This window comes from Ischnura elegans, chromosome 2 (genome assembly GCF_921293095.1).
Source record: "Ischnura elegans chromosome 2, ioIscEleg1.1, whole genome shotgun sequence".
Lineage (NCBI taxonomy): Eukaryota > Metazoa > Arthropoda > Insecta > Odonata > Coenagrionidae > Ischnura > Ischnura elegans.
In genome coordinates this window covers 132,933,529-132,949,284 of record NC_060247.1, presented here as the reverse complement: position 1 = coordinate 132,949,284, position 15,756 = coordinate 132,933,529, and the positions used below count along the sequence as shown (strand labels likewise).

General features: G+C 38.0%; 1 protein-coding gene across 2 annotated transcripts in view; it reads right to left on the bottom strand.

The window, feature by feature from the left end:
• Positions 1-10,036: 10,036 nt before the first annotated feature.
• LOC124154653 (thyroid adenoma-associated protein homolog) overlaps positions 10,037-15,756 on the bottom strand; it is a 36,493-nt gene continuing 30,773 nt past the window's right edge. For both annotated transcript variants that reach the window (XM_046528507.1, XM_046528508.1), the window contains 3 exons: positions 12,173-12,396; positions 10,326-12,076; positions 10,037-10,244 (listed from right to left, as the gene is read on the bottom strand). In XM_046528507.1, coding sequence (XP_046384463.1) covers positions 10,075-10,244; positions 10,326-12,076; positions 12,173-12,396 — 2,145 coding nt within the window. In that variant the 3' untranslated portion in view covers positions 10,037-10,074. The remainder of the gene's footprint in view (positions 10,245-10,325; positions 12,077-12,172; positions 12,397-15,756) is intronic.

The window sequence follows — 15,756 nt, the reverse complement described above, 5'->3', positions numbered from 1 at the left end:
CCATTGCGTCATGCAGGAATGTGGCTGTGGCTAGGCAGGAAATTTATGATTTCCTATCGATGCCATTTTCACGATCTTGTGTGCTGCTTTGGAGTGATGCAATCCTCGGAAGGGTTATTTATTTGTGTATGCACTAACCCGCTCTCTCCCTAGGTCCGCAAGCCATCGCTGGATGTGAAGAGAAGAATGAAGATTCATCGGAAGAAGAGAAGACAGAAGATGGATGGCATCGCAGGACCAGAAGAAGACGACATCTTAGCTTAGGGCCCTTTTGGCCAATGAACATAAATTTGCGTAAGGCTAGGCGTTTTTTCCGTGCGTTAGTTTTAGTTTTTTTTTGTGCCGTGGTTTTGCATTACGGATTCCATTGCGTCATGCAGGAATGTGGCTGTGGCTAGATAGGAAATTTATGATTTCCTATCGATGCCATTTTCACGTTCTTGTGTGCTGCTTTGGAGTGATGCAATCCTCGGAAGGGTTATTTATTTGTGTATGTACTAACCCGCTCTCTCCCTAGGTCCGCAAGCCATCGCTGGATGTGAAGAGAAGAATGAAGATTCATCGGAAGAAGAGAAGACAGAAGATGGATGGCATCGCGGGACCAGAAGAAGACGACATCTTAGCTTTGGGCCCTTTTGGCCAATGAACATAAATTTGCGTAAGGCTAGGCGTTTTTTCCGTGCGTTAGTTTTAGTTTTTTTGTGCCGTGGCTTTGCATTACGGATTCCAATGCGTCACGCAGGAATGTGGCTGTGGCTAGGTAGGAAATTTATGATTTCCTATCGATGCCATTTACACGTTCTTGTGTGCTGCTTTGGAGTGGTGCAAATCCTCGGAAGGGTTATTTATTTGTGTATGCACTAACCCGCTCTCTCCTTAGGCACAAGTCATCGCTGGACATGATGATAAGGAGAAAGAAGACACTCGGAAGAAGATGGGATGGTGCACCTCACCGAGCCGCCTTCTTGCGGCTCTACATGAGTTGCAGCAGATAAGGAGCGGTATGATCTCATTATATTCATTCAAATTAGGTTCAATTTTCCCATATACATTTTTTAATTAACGAGTTGCTTGAGAATGTTCAATTTTGAATTCATTAACGGAACTCAATTGTGCTCATGCTTGTACTGAACTTCTAATTTGCCCATTATGCCATCAAAATTAACAAATAAACTTAATATCCCCCTCAATTTAGTCATTGACTACGTAGCTTGAAAATTATGCTAGCGTACTTAGTAACTGGAAGTGATATTTCATTGAACTAATAATTTTGATTTGAATTGAAAAGTTATGAAAAAATATTCAAATTGGCGAAATACTTTTTTGTGCAACATTTTTCTGGGTGACTCATAATCACACATCAACGTATTTTCTTTACAAATGTTTTCGAGTCATAATAACACCTCCCTTAACAGTCTCCGCAATATATATTTTCACATTATATATAAAGCAGTCCGAAAACCTTTCATTTATAATTAGTTTCTAATTATCTATTTATTCATTACAAACTTTATTTTCCATGATGATTTTTCATTCTGAATCAGAATTATTGAACTATTTTTTGTCCTGTGGAAGGTTACCCACTTAAAAATCAATCCTTCATTTTTCCTATTTAAAACAAAGATATAGTTCCATTTAATTGGAATAAGTATTATTAATTAATTGATTATTATTTTAATTTCCTCTGCAATACGGAAAATTTTATTTTTTCACATGAAGTTTTTTAAATCTATTTAAAAGGTGAACCTATTCACTCTGTAACGTCCATGCGCGATAAGAAAATTTGATTGATTCGGCCATGAAGCCGATTTTCTAGGACATGGCTTTGTATCTTTATGAGTGTTCGGTTCTTTTCAATTGCAGAGTTCGTTGGATCGTGTTGTGTGAGTTAACTACTCGAGGCCTCGATGAAAGCATGAGCAAAGAGATGGAAAGAATAGAGCTCGTTGCCGCAGGCAGACGGTAAGATTTCTTTCATTCCTCTTCCAAGTTTTGATTTATATTCAGAACCATTTTTTAGTGATCACATAGTTACATTATAATTTTTACTTTCAGGAACCTCGATGATAAAAGTAATGATTGCGTGAGAAATTAAATAAATATTTCACTTTTCCAACGCGAAAATATTTAATACAATCGCACCCAAAATTAAGATCTCGCGCTTTTTTTACAACACTCACATAACTTAAATCCCGCGCTGAATCTTGAATCATTGATTGTTTAACGACGACGATAGCGTTTGCTTTCATATATTTGATTTGAAACTTCATTTCTATTAAATTTAATAATTCCAATGAAGAACAGTTATGGGAATTTTCGTGAATCTATCATAAGTATTTACTTTGCTGTTTAATTTTCTCATTGTAATGTGGAGGTCGAGGTTTCCATATTGGCATTGCTTTTGATAATTCAGCCACCGTCATGCGCGATCAAGTAATTACTTCCTCGGAGACCCTACCTGAAGGAAACATGAGATTCCGGTCATATTTTCTACTTTTCTGAAATTTTACGTGAATTTAATAAGTATCTATAAGTGACATATTTAAAAAAAAGTCACAACAATAATGTTACAATGATTGATACTTCTTTTTTGTTTAATTTTGGGTACTTAATTTCCGGTGACGCATTTTTCCTTGCTATTAAATATTTATTAAGGTAATGGTGTCGGAAAAATCACTATGTATTTTTTTTATTTTTTCGGCTGTTTTGTTTCTGAAGTGATACTTTGACCTCTGGCTCTTTCCATGATCTTGAGAATTATAACTTATATTATTGCTTTCATATCAGAAGACTAAATTATTAAATTACATCCTACAAGAAATTATTAAAATTCATCATCCTGGATATGTGAGGTGTGCTTAATAAGGATGACATATTTGTAACTTCTGTTTTCGTCTTTTTAAATAATTCCATCGTATTGATTTTTATTTATTATATAAAAAAAATTTGAAAAATTTTAGTAATATTTGGTCCAAGTAAGTCGTAAAAAATGTTATATAAATAACATACTCAACTCACTGTAATGATTTCCGGGAATTTTTTTAATATTGCCCAATCATATCCTTAAAATGTTTTAAGAATAATAAAATACATTGAAATATCGCCGATTAGATAAGCGTCTAATAAATTGGAATTAACCACTCTTGCATTTTTTTTTTTTTTTTAAATTTCTAGACAATTAAAAAGATAATATTTTCTGAACCATTTCCTCGAAATTATATTTCTGAACTGAGAGTTAACTTTTTAGGTCTCCCCTTCATTGGATTATGAGAAATTTTTTGTTACATTACCACAGGTGAAGCTTGTGGACAACGACAGCGATTGCTTTTGGAGACAACTCTGGAGGTCCATGAAATGGACACCTTAAGGTTACTGCGCCGACTACTAGAGAATTGAGGATTTTATCGTGAAGAAAGGAAAAATGAAGATAGGAAGAAAGAAGACACAAAGCCTGAAGATAGTTGTTTTTTTTTGCAATTATTGTACAGGGTGTATGTATATTTTTTATTAATGCATGTATTTTTTCCAGCTATAGTTAGGATTTGCAGCAGGAGAGTAGGGATTTTATATTGCATCCTTCCGTCGAGTAGAAATAACTAAGATTAGGCAGGTCTTCGTATATCGTGGCCACGATTGCGTATTTAGGCGTTCAATTAATTCAGGCATATAAAGCAGTATTTAGGTAGGCAGGGCTGTACGAATGGATGAATGTGATTTTATGAATGAGAGAGTGGAATGTGATTTGATGAATGAGTGAATGGAATGTGATTTTTTGAGTGAATGAATGGAATGTGGTTTATGAATGAATGATATTAGTAGTAGTAGTGCTTGATTGCTAATTATATTTTGTGTAGTTTTTTTTTATTCTTATTAATTTTGGTAGTAGTGTAGTGCATGCCCCCCTCAAATCCAAACTGTTCCCTCATCGTGGGGAGGGGGTGTAACAGGGATGAGTCATTAATTTGCACCAAATGCTTACAAAATTGCACACTTATTGAAAATGTGATGGAATATTTTTTCTTTCAAAGTTTGTGTTCTTTCCGCATGAGTTGCAAATTTTAAAGGTTATTTGATAAAATGCAAATATGACTTTTCCCTGGCTAAAACAGTTGGTGCATTTGTGATTTGTATTTAAATATGTGAAACCATTGAATATAATACATGATATGTTGCTGTGATCTTTATACAAGTGCTTAATACAATTTGCATTACTGTTTTTGTGATGTCTTTTGATAATATTGTACAGAGCCTTTTTTTATTTTTGTAAGTAATGCATGCATTTGTTTCCAGCTATAGTTTAGACTAGGGGCAGGAGACTAGGGATTTAATATTGCATCTTACTGTTGATAAGAAGAGACTCAGAATAGGCAGGCCTTCGTATATTGCGACCATGAAAATATAATTAAGTAGCACCGTGACCAGAATAAATTGTACCCATTGCTAAGGTCGATGTGTATTATTGTTGTTGATATTTTGTCATGATTTTTATGAATGAGTGATTGGAATGTGATTTATGGATGAATGATATTAGTAGTATTAGTGCTTGATTTTTATGAATTGCTAATTATATTTTGTGCACTTTTTTATTCTTATTAATTTTGGTTGTAGTGTAGCAAGTAGTGTAGTGCATGCCCCCCTCAAATCCAAACTTCCCTGACCCATTGCTAAGGTCGATTTGTATTATTGTTGTAGATATTTCGTCTCGATTTTTTAATGATATTATTTAAATAGCATTTGAAATTAATAATTTAATAATTTTAAATGCTATTAAATGGTGGGCATGCAATTTATTCCTATTACTTTGTACAAGTAAAGGCAATAAAACTATTTTCTATGTACCTTTGACAATGCAACTAAGCAGATGTTGTAAAAATAAAATATTTTCATATCTTTGAGATTGATGACATAAAATAAAACATTTTACAAGTAATTTTTGTGAAAATTAAAGTGCTGGTACAAATCCAGTAAGGTATTGACAAAATTTTACATTCATAGGTTGACAATTAACCTAAAAAAAAGTGAACATATTCAGAAAGCACCCATCAAGGTGCAATTACATTGGGCATATTTTATGTGCATAACATTATTTTAATTTATTCAATTGTATGCAAATAGGTAATTTTTTAACATTGTTAATCCATGATAATATGACATTGTTACACAAAAAGATTAGGAGCATGTATTTTTCCGGCTACAGTTTAGATTTGGAACAGGAGAATATGGGTTATATATTAATTATATAAAGCTGTCAATTAAAAATACCTCAGACTAGGCAGGCCTTCGGACATCGTGACTATGAGTCCACATTATGGCATTAGATTAATTCAGGCGTGCATGTTCAGGTATTTATTTAGGTAGGGCTTTAACAATAGATTGGATGACAATGTAGGAATGTGATTTTGTGAATAAGTGTAATAGTACAGGTAATGCTTGATCAGTGTAAATTGTTTTTAATAATGTACGTAATTTTTTATAACCATAGGGGAGTTTTGGGGGCATAAATATCCCCCATATTTTCCTCTGGAGGTGACAGCAACGCATCTGCTGAGAAGAGCGCAAGCCCTCCAGCAATCCAATTTTCAAATTATGTGGCTACAATTCATTATGTCTTCAGGTAATCAATGAATTGTTACAGTGCTGAAAGATTATTTCATCGGTAAGTAGCTGAAAAGTTTGTAACGAATGTATCGTTGTCTGAGACCTCCAAAGCGACGACAAAAGAGTATCAGTACAGGCTACCCACATAACACCCAACTATTCATGGCTTTTTTTGTTTAGCATTGTGGCCCATAAAAAGAGATAATTTAACAAAAGAGTAAATAATAGTTTTAGCTACTACACTGGTCACAAACAAAAAATGTTACATAGCAAAGTAGCAAAGCCTGAAATGTTTGATGACAACTTTAACAAAAAGTGGCAATAGAAAAAATATTTAAAATAGAAAAAGTAACGACGATACCAGAATTCGGACTTGGAATATTTTGATCCATAGGCACACACAACTGTTACTGTGCTAGCACATGCTTGTGTTGCAAAGAATTTATCCCTGGCTATACCAATAAGCGAGTTACGCATTCAATAATGTTCGGAGAGCGCAACAATATAGTCTTGCATATTACGGAGAATACAGCTCCAGCCTACATTCGAATGGCTTTTTCTCAGAAACTGTAAATCTAAGAGAAAAAAGTGAACAGACAATTTAGTAGATAATTTTGTCATCTACAATTTTGGTTTGAGCAATTTTTATCATTAAACTAACCGTTGGGCCAAAAAATGCAAAAAAAACTCATTTTTGTGACCTTTGACCTTGAATAAAATTTTTTTGAAACAAATTATCCATCTCCAACACATGGTTCAATCATCACGAAGGGCAAAGGTACACATGGAAATGTCCAGGGTATGTGTGGAGATAACTGATGGACTAAATCATGGTATTACAGAGGTTTATGAATAGTATGAAATACTCATGCAGCTTCCCCGCAGCGGATGCTGGTTCAGATCACAACCTAGTGCTTATAAAATTAAACGTAAGATTCAAAAGACATAGGAAAGTGGAAATATGGAATGTAGAAGCCAGAAAACATCAAAAATGAAATGAAGAAAGGGAGGATAGATATTTTAGGATTATGCGAAGTGAGGTGGAAGGATGGTGGGGACTATTGGAGTGATGGGTATAGGGTTGTATAAAGTGGTGGGGAAGAAAGTCAGCGAGGGGTAGCTTTGGTATTAAACGGGAAAATGGGGAAGCGTGTGCTAGGTATAAAACAGGTAAGCGATAGTATTCTGATGGTAGAAATTGAGGCACAACCCACCAACCTTGTTCTGGTTGATGAGGAGGGAACATCAGGAACTAGTGGAAAAAAGTATCCAGAAGATTTAAAATGCAAATAATGTAGAGGAAGGTAGGGATAATATTAAAATGGGAATCGTCAAAGCAGCTGAGAAGTCAATTGGCAACGTTGACAGCAGAAGGATAAAGAAGCCTTGGGTTACGGAGGCAATGGTAAAACAAATGGAGGAGAGCAGAAGTGGAAGAACGTGGACACAGAGCTGGGCAAAAGAAAGTAGAGCAGACTCCCGATTATCCGGCTGCGGTGTATCCGTGATGTGGATTATCCACGCATTATTATCACTCTCGTTCAATATTTTCTGCGATATTTAAATAAAATATAAAATCGGACGCAATATAACCGAAGTTGCAGCAATTGAATGCTAAGATACAGGGGGCTTATTATTTCTCTAAGAATCCCCTTCGTAAAACGGAAGCAATCGTGGGCTAGCTGCATTCACGGGAGCACCGTGTTCCTGCTTTCTAAACCTCGCAGCGCGCGACCGCACTCCATGATCACGGATAAACGTCACGAAGCATTTGCTACCCAGGCAACTTGTGAGAGAGGCGACTGCATGGCGTGGTGCTTGACAGTGTAGTTTCCGACATCGAGCAGTGGTTTTGAAGCATTCGTGCAAACCACTTTACTGTATCCGTGATCACAAAGCCAAGGATGTGCAGTTTTCGAAATTAGGCCTTTCATGGTGCATTAATAATACGTGTACAACGATGTCATCGCCGCTAAAAAGATCGCGAAATGGCGAAGAAAGTTCTCAATGAGTCCGGGAAGCACTCTAAAATAACAGAATAACAGCATAAATAATAATATATTGTTTGTTTTACGTAAATTGTGAACATTTCAAGATATTAAAGTGAAAGTTTGGGTTTTCCATGTTTTCTGATTATACGTGCCGTCTCTTCCCATCATTCGCCCGGATAATCATAAGTGAATATAGGGAATTGAATAATCGATTACGAAGTGAAACTAAGAGGGCAAGGGAGGCTTGGTGGAAAAGGCTGTGATGAAATGGAAAAGTTCCCAAAGGAAGGAGGGATAGGTGCATTTTATGCCAAAGTTAAGTCGCTAACAGGTGGTAAAATAGGACAAGCCATGTCTAAAATTAAGGCTAAAGAAAGGAGGATGCTCACGGAGCGAGAAGAGGTACAGAGTAGATGGCAGGAATACATGGAAAATCTGTGTGACGGAAGGAACAGGCCAGAGAAACTAACTTCAGAGGAGGAAAGTGCAGTGGAGGAGGTTGATCTTGGGCCGGTGATCTTAGATTCGGAAATCGAGAGAGCACTTTATGATATGAAGGCTAGGAAAGCAGTGGGCGGGGGCAATATCCCGTGTGAGCTTCTGAAGAGTGTAGGGAGGGATAGTAAGCAAATGTTTTTCCAATTAGTATGCAGGATCTGCGAGGAAGGATGTTGGCCAGAGAATTTCGTGAGACGGTTTTAATTCCGCTACTGAGAAAGAAGAAAGCTGTGGAATGCGGAGATTATAGGACTATTAGCCTAATATCTCACGTGGTAAGAGTGGTACTGAGGATATTGTACAGACGAATGGAGGTGAGGGCAAACGAGTATTTGGGTGAAGATCAGTTTGGTTGTAGAAAAGGGAAGTCAACTCGTGATGCAATGGTGATAATGAGATCCCTGATGGAGAGGAACCTAGAATATGACCAGGACAAGTATGCCTGTTTTGTGGATTTTGAAAAAGCATTTGATAGAGTGAACTGGGTAAAGTTAATAGATATTCTCAAGAAAATAGGTGTAGATTGGAGGGATAGGAGACTGATTCGTAATCTGTATATGGTCCAGACTGCCCAAGTTTGGGTAGCGGACGGAGAATCTGGGTGAGCAAGCATCGGCTGAGGAGTGAGACAAGGTTGTCCTTTATAACCGCTGCATCACAACATATGGGCAGAGGAGATGGTAAGAGAAGCGTGGGATGAGTTGCAACCTGAAGATAAAAGTAGGTGGGGAAATACTTTAGCAGGTAGAGCAATTAAACTACAGTAAACTCTCAATTATACGAAGTCAGCGGGACCAGAAAATAGGCACTTTATAACCTTGAGTTTCGTAATTTCAAACCTTTTTAATAAGTCGATTATGGTTCTTTATACAGTTTACACGCAAAATCATATCCCTGTGGGGTAATGGTGGCACAACGGTGACCCACTCATAAACGCCCGTAAATTGGACGCGCAGTTAGTCCTCTTCCTACGCATATTCGCTTCTCAAAGTTTCAGAGATACGAGCATTCAAAATTTTCAAATTTAGAATTTGGCGACTTTCGATTTGGCCGATGCTACTCGGTGTGGCGTAGAGGAGCTCTCACTGCGGGCACAATATGGACAAAGTATCATTGAATCCGGTGTGAATTTAGTAACTGTTAAGTGTTTCACCCGCTCTTCCTTACCGGGAGGAGCGATTTTTTTCTTTGCCCTTTGTAGGCGTTTCCCTTTCTTACCTGGCAACCTTGCCCCCTACCCCGACCTCGACCATTGTGCGTGTTATCGGACAACTCTCAGCGGCCGTACTGTAGGTTTATCAGCTTAGGAACAAGGTATTGGAATGCATCCAGTTCGCTCACACTCTTAACAGGTACCACAGTATAATGGTTAGCATACAAAACTGCTGAACTGTGATCACAGTTCGATTCTCCCGGATGTAATTTTTTATCTATCCGCCACAAAGAAAAAGTATATGCATTTATGCTTTACATCTTCACCAGCCAGTCGCTTGTAGGTGTTCATTTTTTTCTATTTACGGGAAAATCTGTTATCAGTTGTTCAGCTAATCTTATAATGACTCGCTGAATTTCACCGATAGGCTTTAATTTCATGTCAGGCTGAGCAGTGTAGCAAGTGTAGTACGCTGTTCTGCTACCTTTGGTGCTTTACCAGAAGCGACTTATGCTAATCTGAGGATATTTGATGGCATTCCATAGCTATTCTTCCCTAAAAATCTTATCCTTGCCTAATGTAAGTCTTGGCTTACGATAAGCTGCTTGTCAATTTTTTTCCATTAGAAAACCATAAGAAATGGATAACTCTCTTACTTTGTGCTACCTGGGAAGTGGACTCATCAAAGTGCAGAGGGTGCTGGGATTGTTAATTCTCGTTTGGAACCAAATTGTAACCCAGCTGATAGGTATTTCGAAAGGGAAGACTTAAGTAAGAGGATAAATTTTTCTCAATAAAATGACTACATTCCAGTCATTTATTTATTAAATTTCATCAGCAGTTCAATTCTCTAGCAAAGACTTTAGTGCAACTGCTCTCCAGCTTTGATAGAAGTGATTGTAAATTATTGGTATCTCCCAGGCCCAGTAGAATTGCTGTTTCCAACAGATACTTAAGGCTAACCACGGAGAGGTACAACTCAGAGTAAGCAAGATATGGGGCACCTGAAAAATAATGATACATTTACGATCTCACTTCAGCATTGAAGTAGAAACTGTAGCAAATCATGTTATGATGCCACTCACCTGTTCTTTCTGCCATGTGTGATAAAAGATCTGCTCCAGTCTGCTGCAGCTGAGACAAGTAAACAGAGAGACCCATTGAGTCACAAAACTCACCACCACATCTGTTTGCCAAGATTTTCAAGCTCTCTCCTGAAAGCTTTGCAATGATTACTTCTTCTGAATAAAAGTTTTCAACACCATGGTCAAATGGGCTCTGAATGCGATCCTGTACTCGTAGAACAAGGGGTTTCATTGAATTCATTAATTTATCCCACAGGAATTTCACTGCCATAGGTACCGGTAAAAATGATGTGATCCCTGATATTAGAGTACTAATGCACTTCTGAGAGTTTACACCCACATGTGTGGATTTACCATTCCAATCCGTCGAAATAAAGGCTGACACAAATTCTGCTGCTTTGGTGCGGACTATGGAATTTTCATCTTGAAGAAGTATGATTGCAGAGTCAAGAATAGAGGCAATTATTTCCGCTGTAATCGGATTTAGTGCCCTACCTCCTTGTACATCATGCCGGCAGCACTGAATGATCGGTAGAAATGATGCCAAAACTCTGACTGCATCCAACCTGATTTCTTCCAAATTGTTAGGCAAACAAAGTCCATGAACAGCAGTCACAACTCTTGCAGCCATCAACCTGCTTTCTTTGCCATCTCCACTCCTCACAACCACCATGGCAATAACTGCCAGTGCAGCTGATAAACATCCTATGCCATGATTAGAATTAGCAGCAACATTTTGGAAGAGCAACTCCATTTGATGCAAAGGCAGAGTAACAGATGAGTTTGAGCAGAGCCTCATCATCACGTTCAGGTAATCCAATGTGGCATTGGTAGAAGCATCCGAGTCGCAAACCTTGACAATAAGGAAATTCATCAATTCCTGTTTAGTAACTTCGGCTAACCCTATTTTTTCCAGCCGCCTACTAAGTGAATGCAAGCCTGCTTGCATGAAGCATGCACCGCTATTATAGCATTCCTCCAAAAAAGGAATGAATCCATTTTCAGAGCAAGTCACAATATAGGAATCCAGGCAAGCAATAGCCAGCTGCATCCACCCTGGATTATAGATCAACAATGATTTTTGCCTGTACATTCTCAGCATTGGAAACACATCACAACGGGCAAATCCTTGAATCTGGAACAACAAAGCCCTTGAAAAATAACACTTTTCCTTTGAGATATTAATTTGAAGCACAAGTTTCTCAATTCCCTTGAAACTAAGGGCATATTCTTTAAGTGAGTAAGAATCAACTTCCAGCCTATCCTTTAAGGCTTTGATACAAAGCAACCTTCCGTGTATATCATTCTCAGACGTAAAAGTATCCCCTGAAAGCTCATTCACAAGAGATTCAATTCTTTTTGAAAGCTCACCAAGTGGGGTGAAGGCAGCCACAGCTCTAGCACATGATTTTCGAATGGCAATGCAGCGGCTTGAGAGGAGAATTTGAAACAGAGAGAGGAATTCACAAGAGATATTCACCATTGATGGAGAGTGCATTGAAGGTACTCCCCTTGTCATCCTCGAGCACAACGTTAAAATGGGCAAAAGGTTATCGGGAGTCAAAGCCGACTCCTGGGAGAGTTTAAACACTGACTCCTTGAGTTCTTGCAGCATGTATTCAAATAGTTGTGGGTAATGAGCATGAAGTTCTTCGATGGTGACGTTGCTGCCGACAACATCTTCTACTTCATCCTTTTTCTGCCCAATCAGTTTGGGAGTCAGAGCGCCAAACAACTGCAAGGCCGCATTCCTGTAGTGCAAAACCAAAGACATGATTTAGTGCACATTCCGTCAATCTCTATCCATCAATCCATCACAGCCGCACTGTAGAGTGATCATTGCTCACCTGACTGCCCATACTTTAGAGCACAAATTTTTGAAGCACACTAAAGCTATGTCGCTCATGTAGGGGGAGAGGTGGCGGTGCATGGCGGAGTCTTGGACGATGGGCCTCAGGAAGTGCAACGCCTGCGCCTGGGGGATGTCTTCCACCTCAGCTTGACTTTCTTCTAATGGCGATTCAATTTCTGCCCATCTCAAGAGTTTTGGAACACATGTAGGAACATTATTCTGAAATTACACAAAATATGCAGCATGAGTTCCAATATAAGCATTACTGTGAAATTAAAAAATTGACAGAAAATGATGCTTTAGTGGGAAACAGGAGCTTGCACAGTGTGTACATTATCAGTAGCATTCTTTCCTGGCATGATGGCAGAATATACCCAATGTCTTCGTAAGCAGGTGCCGGAAAGCTTGCAGCAATCCACATGGACCAGCTCCTAACTTTTGCCTTCACTGTGGGGCCACAACTCACAATTTTAATATACAGTGAATGGATGCACATATCCTCTCCCATAGCTAATAAATTAGTGATTGAAACTTGAAAATTTAAACACACATTCCCTTAAGTTTGAAGTTTGTAAGCTGTGATGGTGTACGTAAAATTATAAATAATATGAATGAGATAAAAAGAGAACTCATTAAATATCAACACAATCATTAAAACACACGAACCAATGGTCGCATTCATTTAAAGTTTTCTCATATTGGCAAATATAGTTGGTTTTTTCAAGGCTGGGTACATAAATGTTAACAGCAATGAAATTATTGCCGAAAAAGGAATATTAAAGCAGCTTTAAAACAATTTCATACGTTACCTGCAATTGAATTTAAAACTCCCCATGATACCAACTGATTTTATCAATTAAATAGTTTACATACAGTGGAACCTCGTTAAAGCGAGTACGGGCTATAGCGACACTCCCGCTATAACGAGAGATAGCCGATGCACCGTCAATTGACCCTATAATAAGCGTGTTAAAAAATTCGTTTTTACGACACCCTTTTGGTGCTGGCTCTCGCCATAGCGAGGGTTTCACCGCCGGAAGACTTTCATCAAGACTCCTTAACCTCTGTAATTTCTAGCGATCTGTTAGAAATGAAGTTAATGGAGTGCTCAGTCTCAAATTTATGTGGTAAACTGTCGTTCGATAAATAAGTAGTTAATTTTGGTGAAAATATTGTGGCATTAGCATTCGCGAATGCTTCATCTTCTTTTGTTCCTAGGACGGCAGAAAGCAGTCGGCAGCATACCCGCACGTCCGTGACTTGCGTGAATAGAAAGCATTTGATGGCAGTCACCATGGCCAAAAAAACACCAAACACGTCTAAGCGAGAAAATAAAAATAAAGGAGTAATATGAGAGTGTCGAAATTAATTTATCTTCCTTTTCGCTCTGCAAAATTATAAAAAAACAGAAGCGCCCAAGGAATGCAGACGATGAATAGTTATAAGGAGCTTTGTTCGGGTGGTTTTGCCCATTCAAATCTGCGGTAACTTCTGAGAAAGGGGCTACGCCCAAGCCTAAAGCGGAATATTTCAGAGATAGATTGCGAATCGAGAATTTTAAGAGTGCAGAAGGTTGATTATACTAACGCGAAGCACCAAAGCGTTATCTCCCCTCATAATTGCTGGTCATGCCTGCGGTGTAAACCCGAAGTCGTGGAAGAAAGGACTCCGATCATAAGTATCTTTAGAAGTATTCCCCGCGTCATATAACATAGACGAAACGGAACTTTTTTACATACAACTCCCCATTAACAACAAAACCCTTGCAGTAAGAGGTATTTCTTGCAATGAAACCTCTAAAGGTAGGTAGTGCGCCTTAGCGATGATGTAGGATGTACGAAGCAATGATACTCAGCGTGAATTGTCCGGATGGACGTATTTATTCTCCGTTGTGGATTTACAAGGGTGAACTATTCGCGTCAGTGGTCGGAGTCGTACTGACGCTCTCTTTTGTCACGTGGGTAGCCGAGCATCCCCTGGTGGCCGCTGGAAGAACTCACAGAACAACTAACTCTCGTTTGCAGTGCCGTGGTAAACTCGGTGTATTACTTCAAATACGTCGCGAGCGTAACACTCAAAAAGAAACTTTTTTTCAACAACGGCAATTTTAATCACATCATTTTTCAAGCTTAGCAAACTTTTTACCGTAGATGATGTAGGTATTACATTATCTGATAGAAAAAGTCTTCCAAGGCGGGAACGTTATGCAACCTTCCACCGTTTTCGCCTGTAGAAACAAATGTAATGCGTTATTTCACTTCACTGCCGCTGAACGTACAGAAACAATAAACCTACACCAATGGAAACATTTGAGGCATTAAATAACCGCGATACTGTTTTATCAGTTAATTTTTGAATTTTCAGTGGAAAATACCAAAATAATAGAATGATCACGTAAATGAACTAATTAAGTGCATAGAAAAATGGCTTCGTCGGTTGTGCATTGGCATAATGATTGACGAAACAATGCTTTGCATGATTTTTATTCAGTGCGGCGCTTATAAATTGTTTGAATAGTTAGTCGTTGTTTGAGTAAGAAAATTTAGTGATGCAAAAAAACATCGCTTCTCGTCTGGATTTATGCTTACGTTTATCGGATAAATGTTTATGTGTCGCCACACCACTCCTGTTCCTGTATATCTGTTCGCAACAGGTATATTGGCTAGTATTTGCTCCACCTCCGGTAAAGCGACAATTCGCTATAGCGAGTGTCTATTAGTTCACCGTGGGGTGTCGTTATATCGAGGTTGCACTGTATTTGGCTTCACTCGAGCCCAAAAGCTTAGGTTGTAGCCTCATTATTACATGTTTTATCAACAAAAAATTAATCCAAATAGAAAATTTTCAGTTTTCCTCCTTTGATGCCCATTAACCCATTAGTGCATAGCGTCCGATATATCGGACGCATGTATTTAATTTTTTTTCTGGGCTCCAGTTGACATGCGCTACATTGTGATAGTTTATTAAGTTCAAATGGATGTCTGTCTTCACCGTTTCGCTAATATTTTAGTTGCCTTCTTGAATTTATCTACTTGGCAAGCATTTATGTGAGACATGGCATTGAAAAAATTTTCAGTCACTTACAAGGGGTAATTAAATTATCTTTTATTGAAGTATTTTGCTCAATATGTTGATAACTTTTATCTTGTTTTCATTCTAAAGGTTGATGTTTTTATTTCCTATGTCCTCAAGTTTTGGTATACTATTTTGTATTTTTTATCAACAATTAAAATTGACCGTCCGATATATCGGACGCCATGCACAGGGGTCAGTTGAGGTAACTAATCTAAAGATGGCTGCTCTTATATTACAACCTCAAATTTTTGTTTTAGTATGCATGTATGATTGTAAAATGAAACTAATTTTATTTAATGGAGGAGTACTAGCATATTGTAAGTAACTATCCATAAAAAGATTATCAGCCTTGGCAATAAATAAACACCCAATGTCACCTCCGTAGATGAATAATGATGCAAACTTATACTTGCAGACTTAGTTGCATATATACTAACTATAAAAATGTGAACCTAGCTTTGGAGAAGTAGGAATTTATGGCATTCCTCGGTGATATGGTAATTA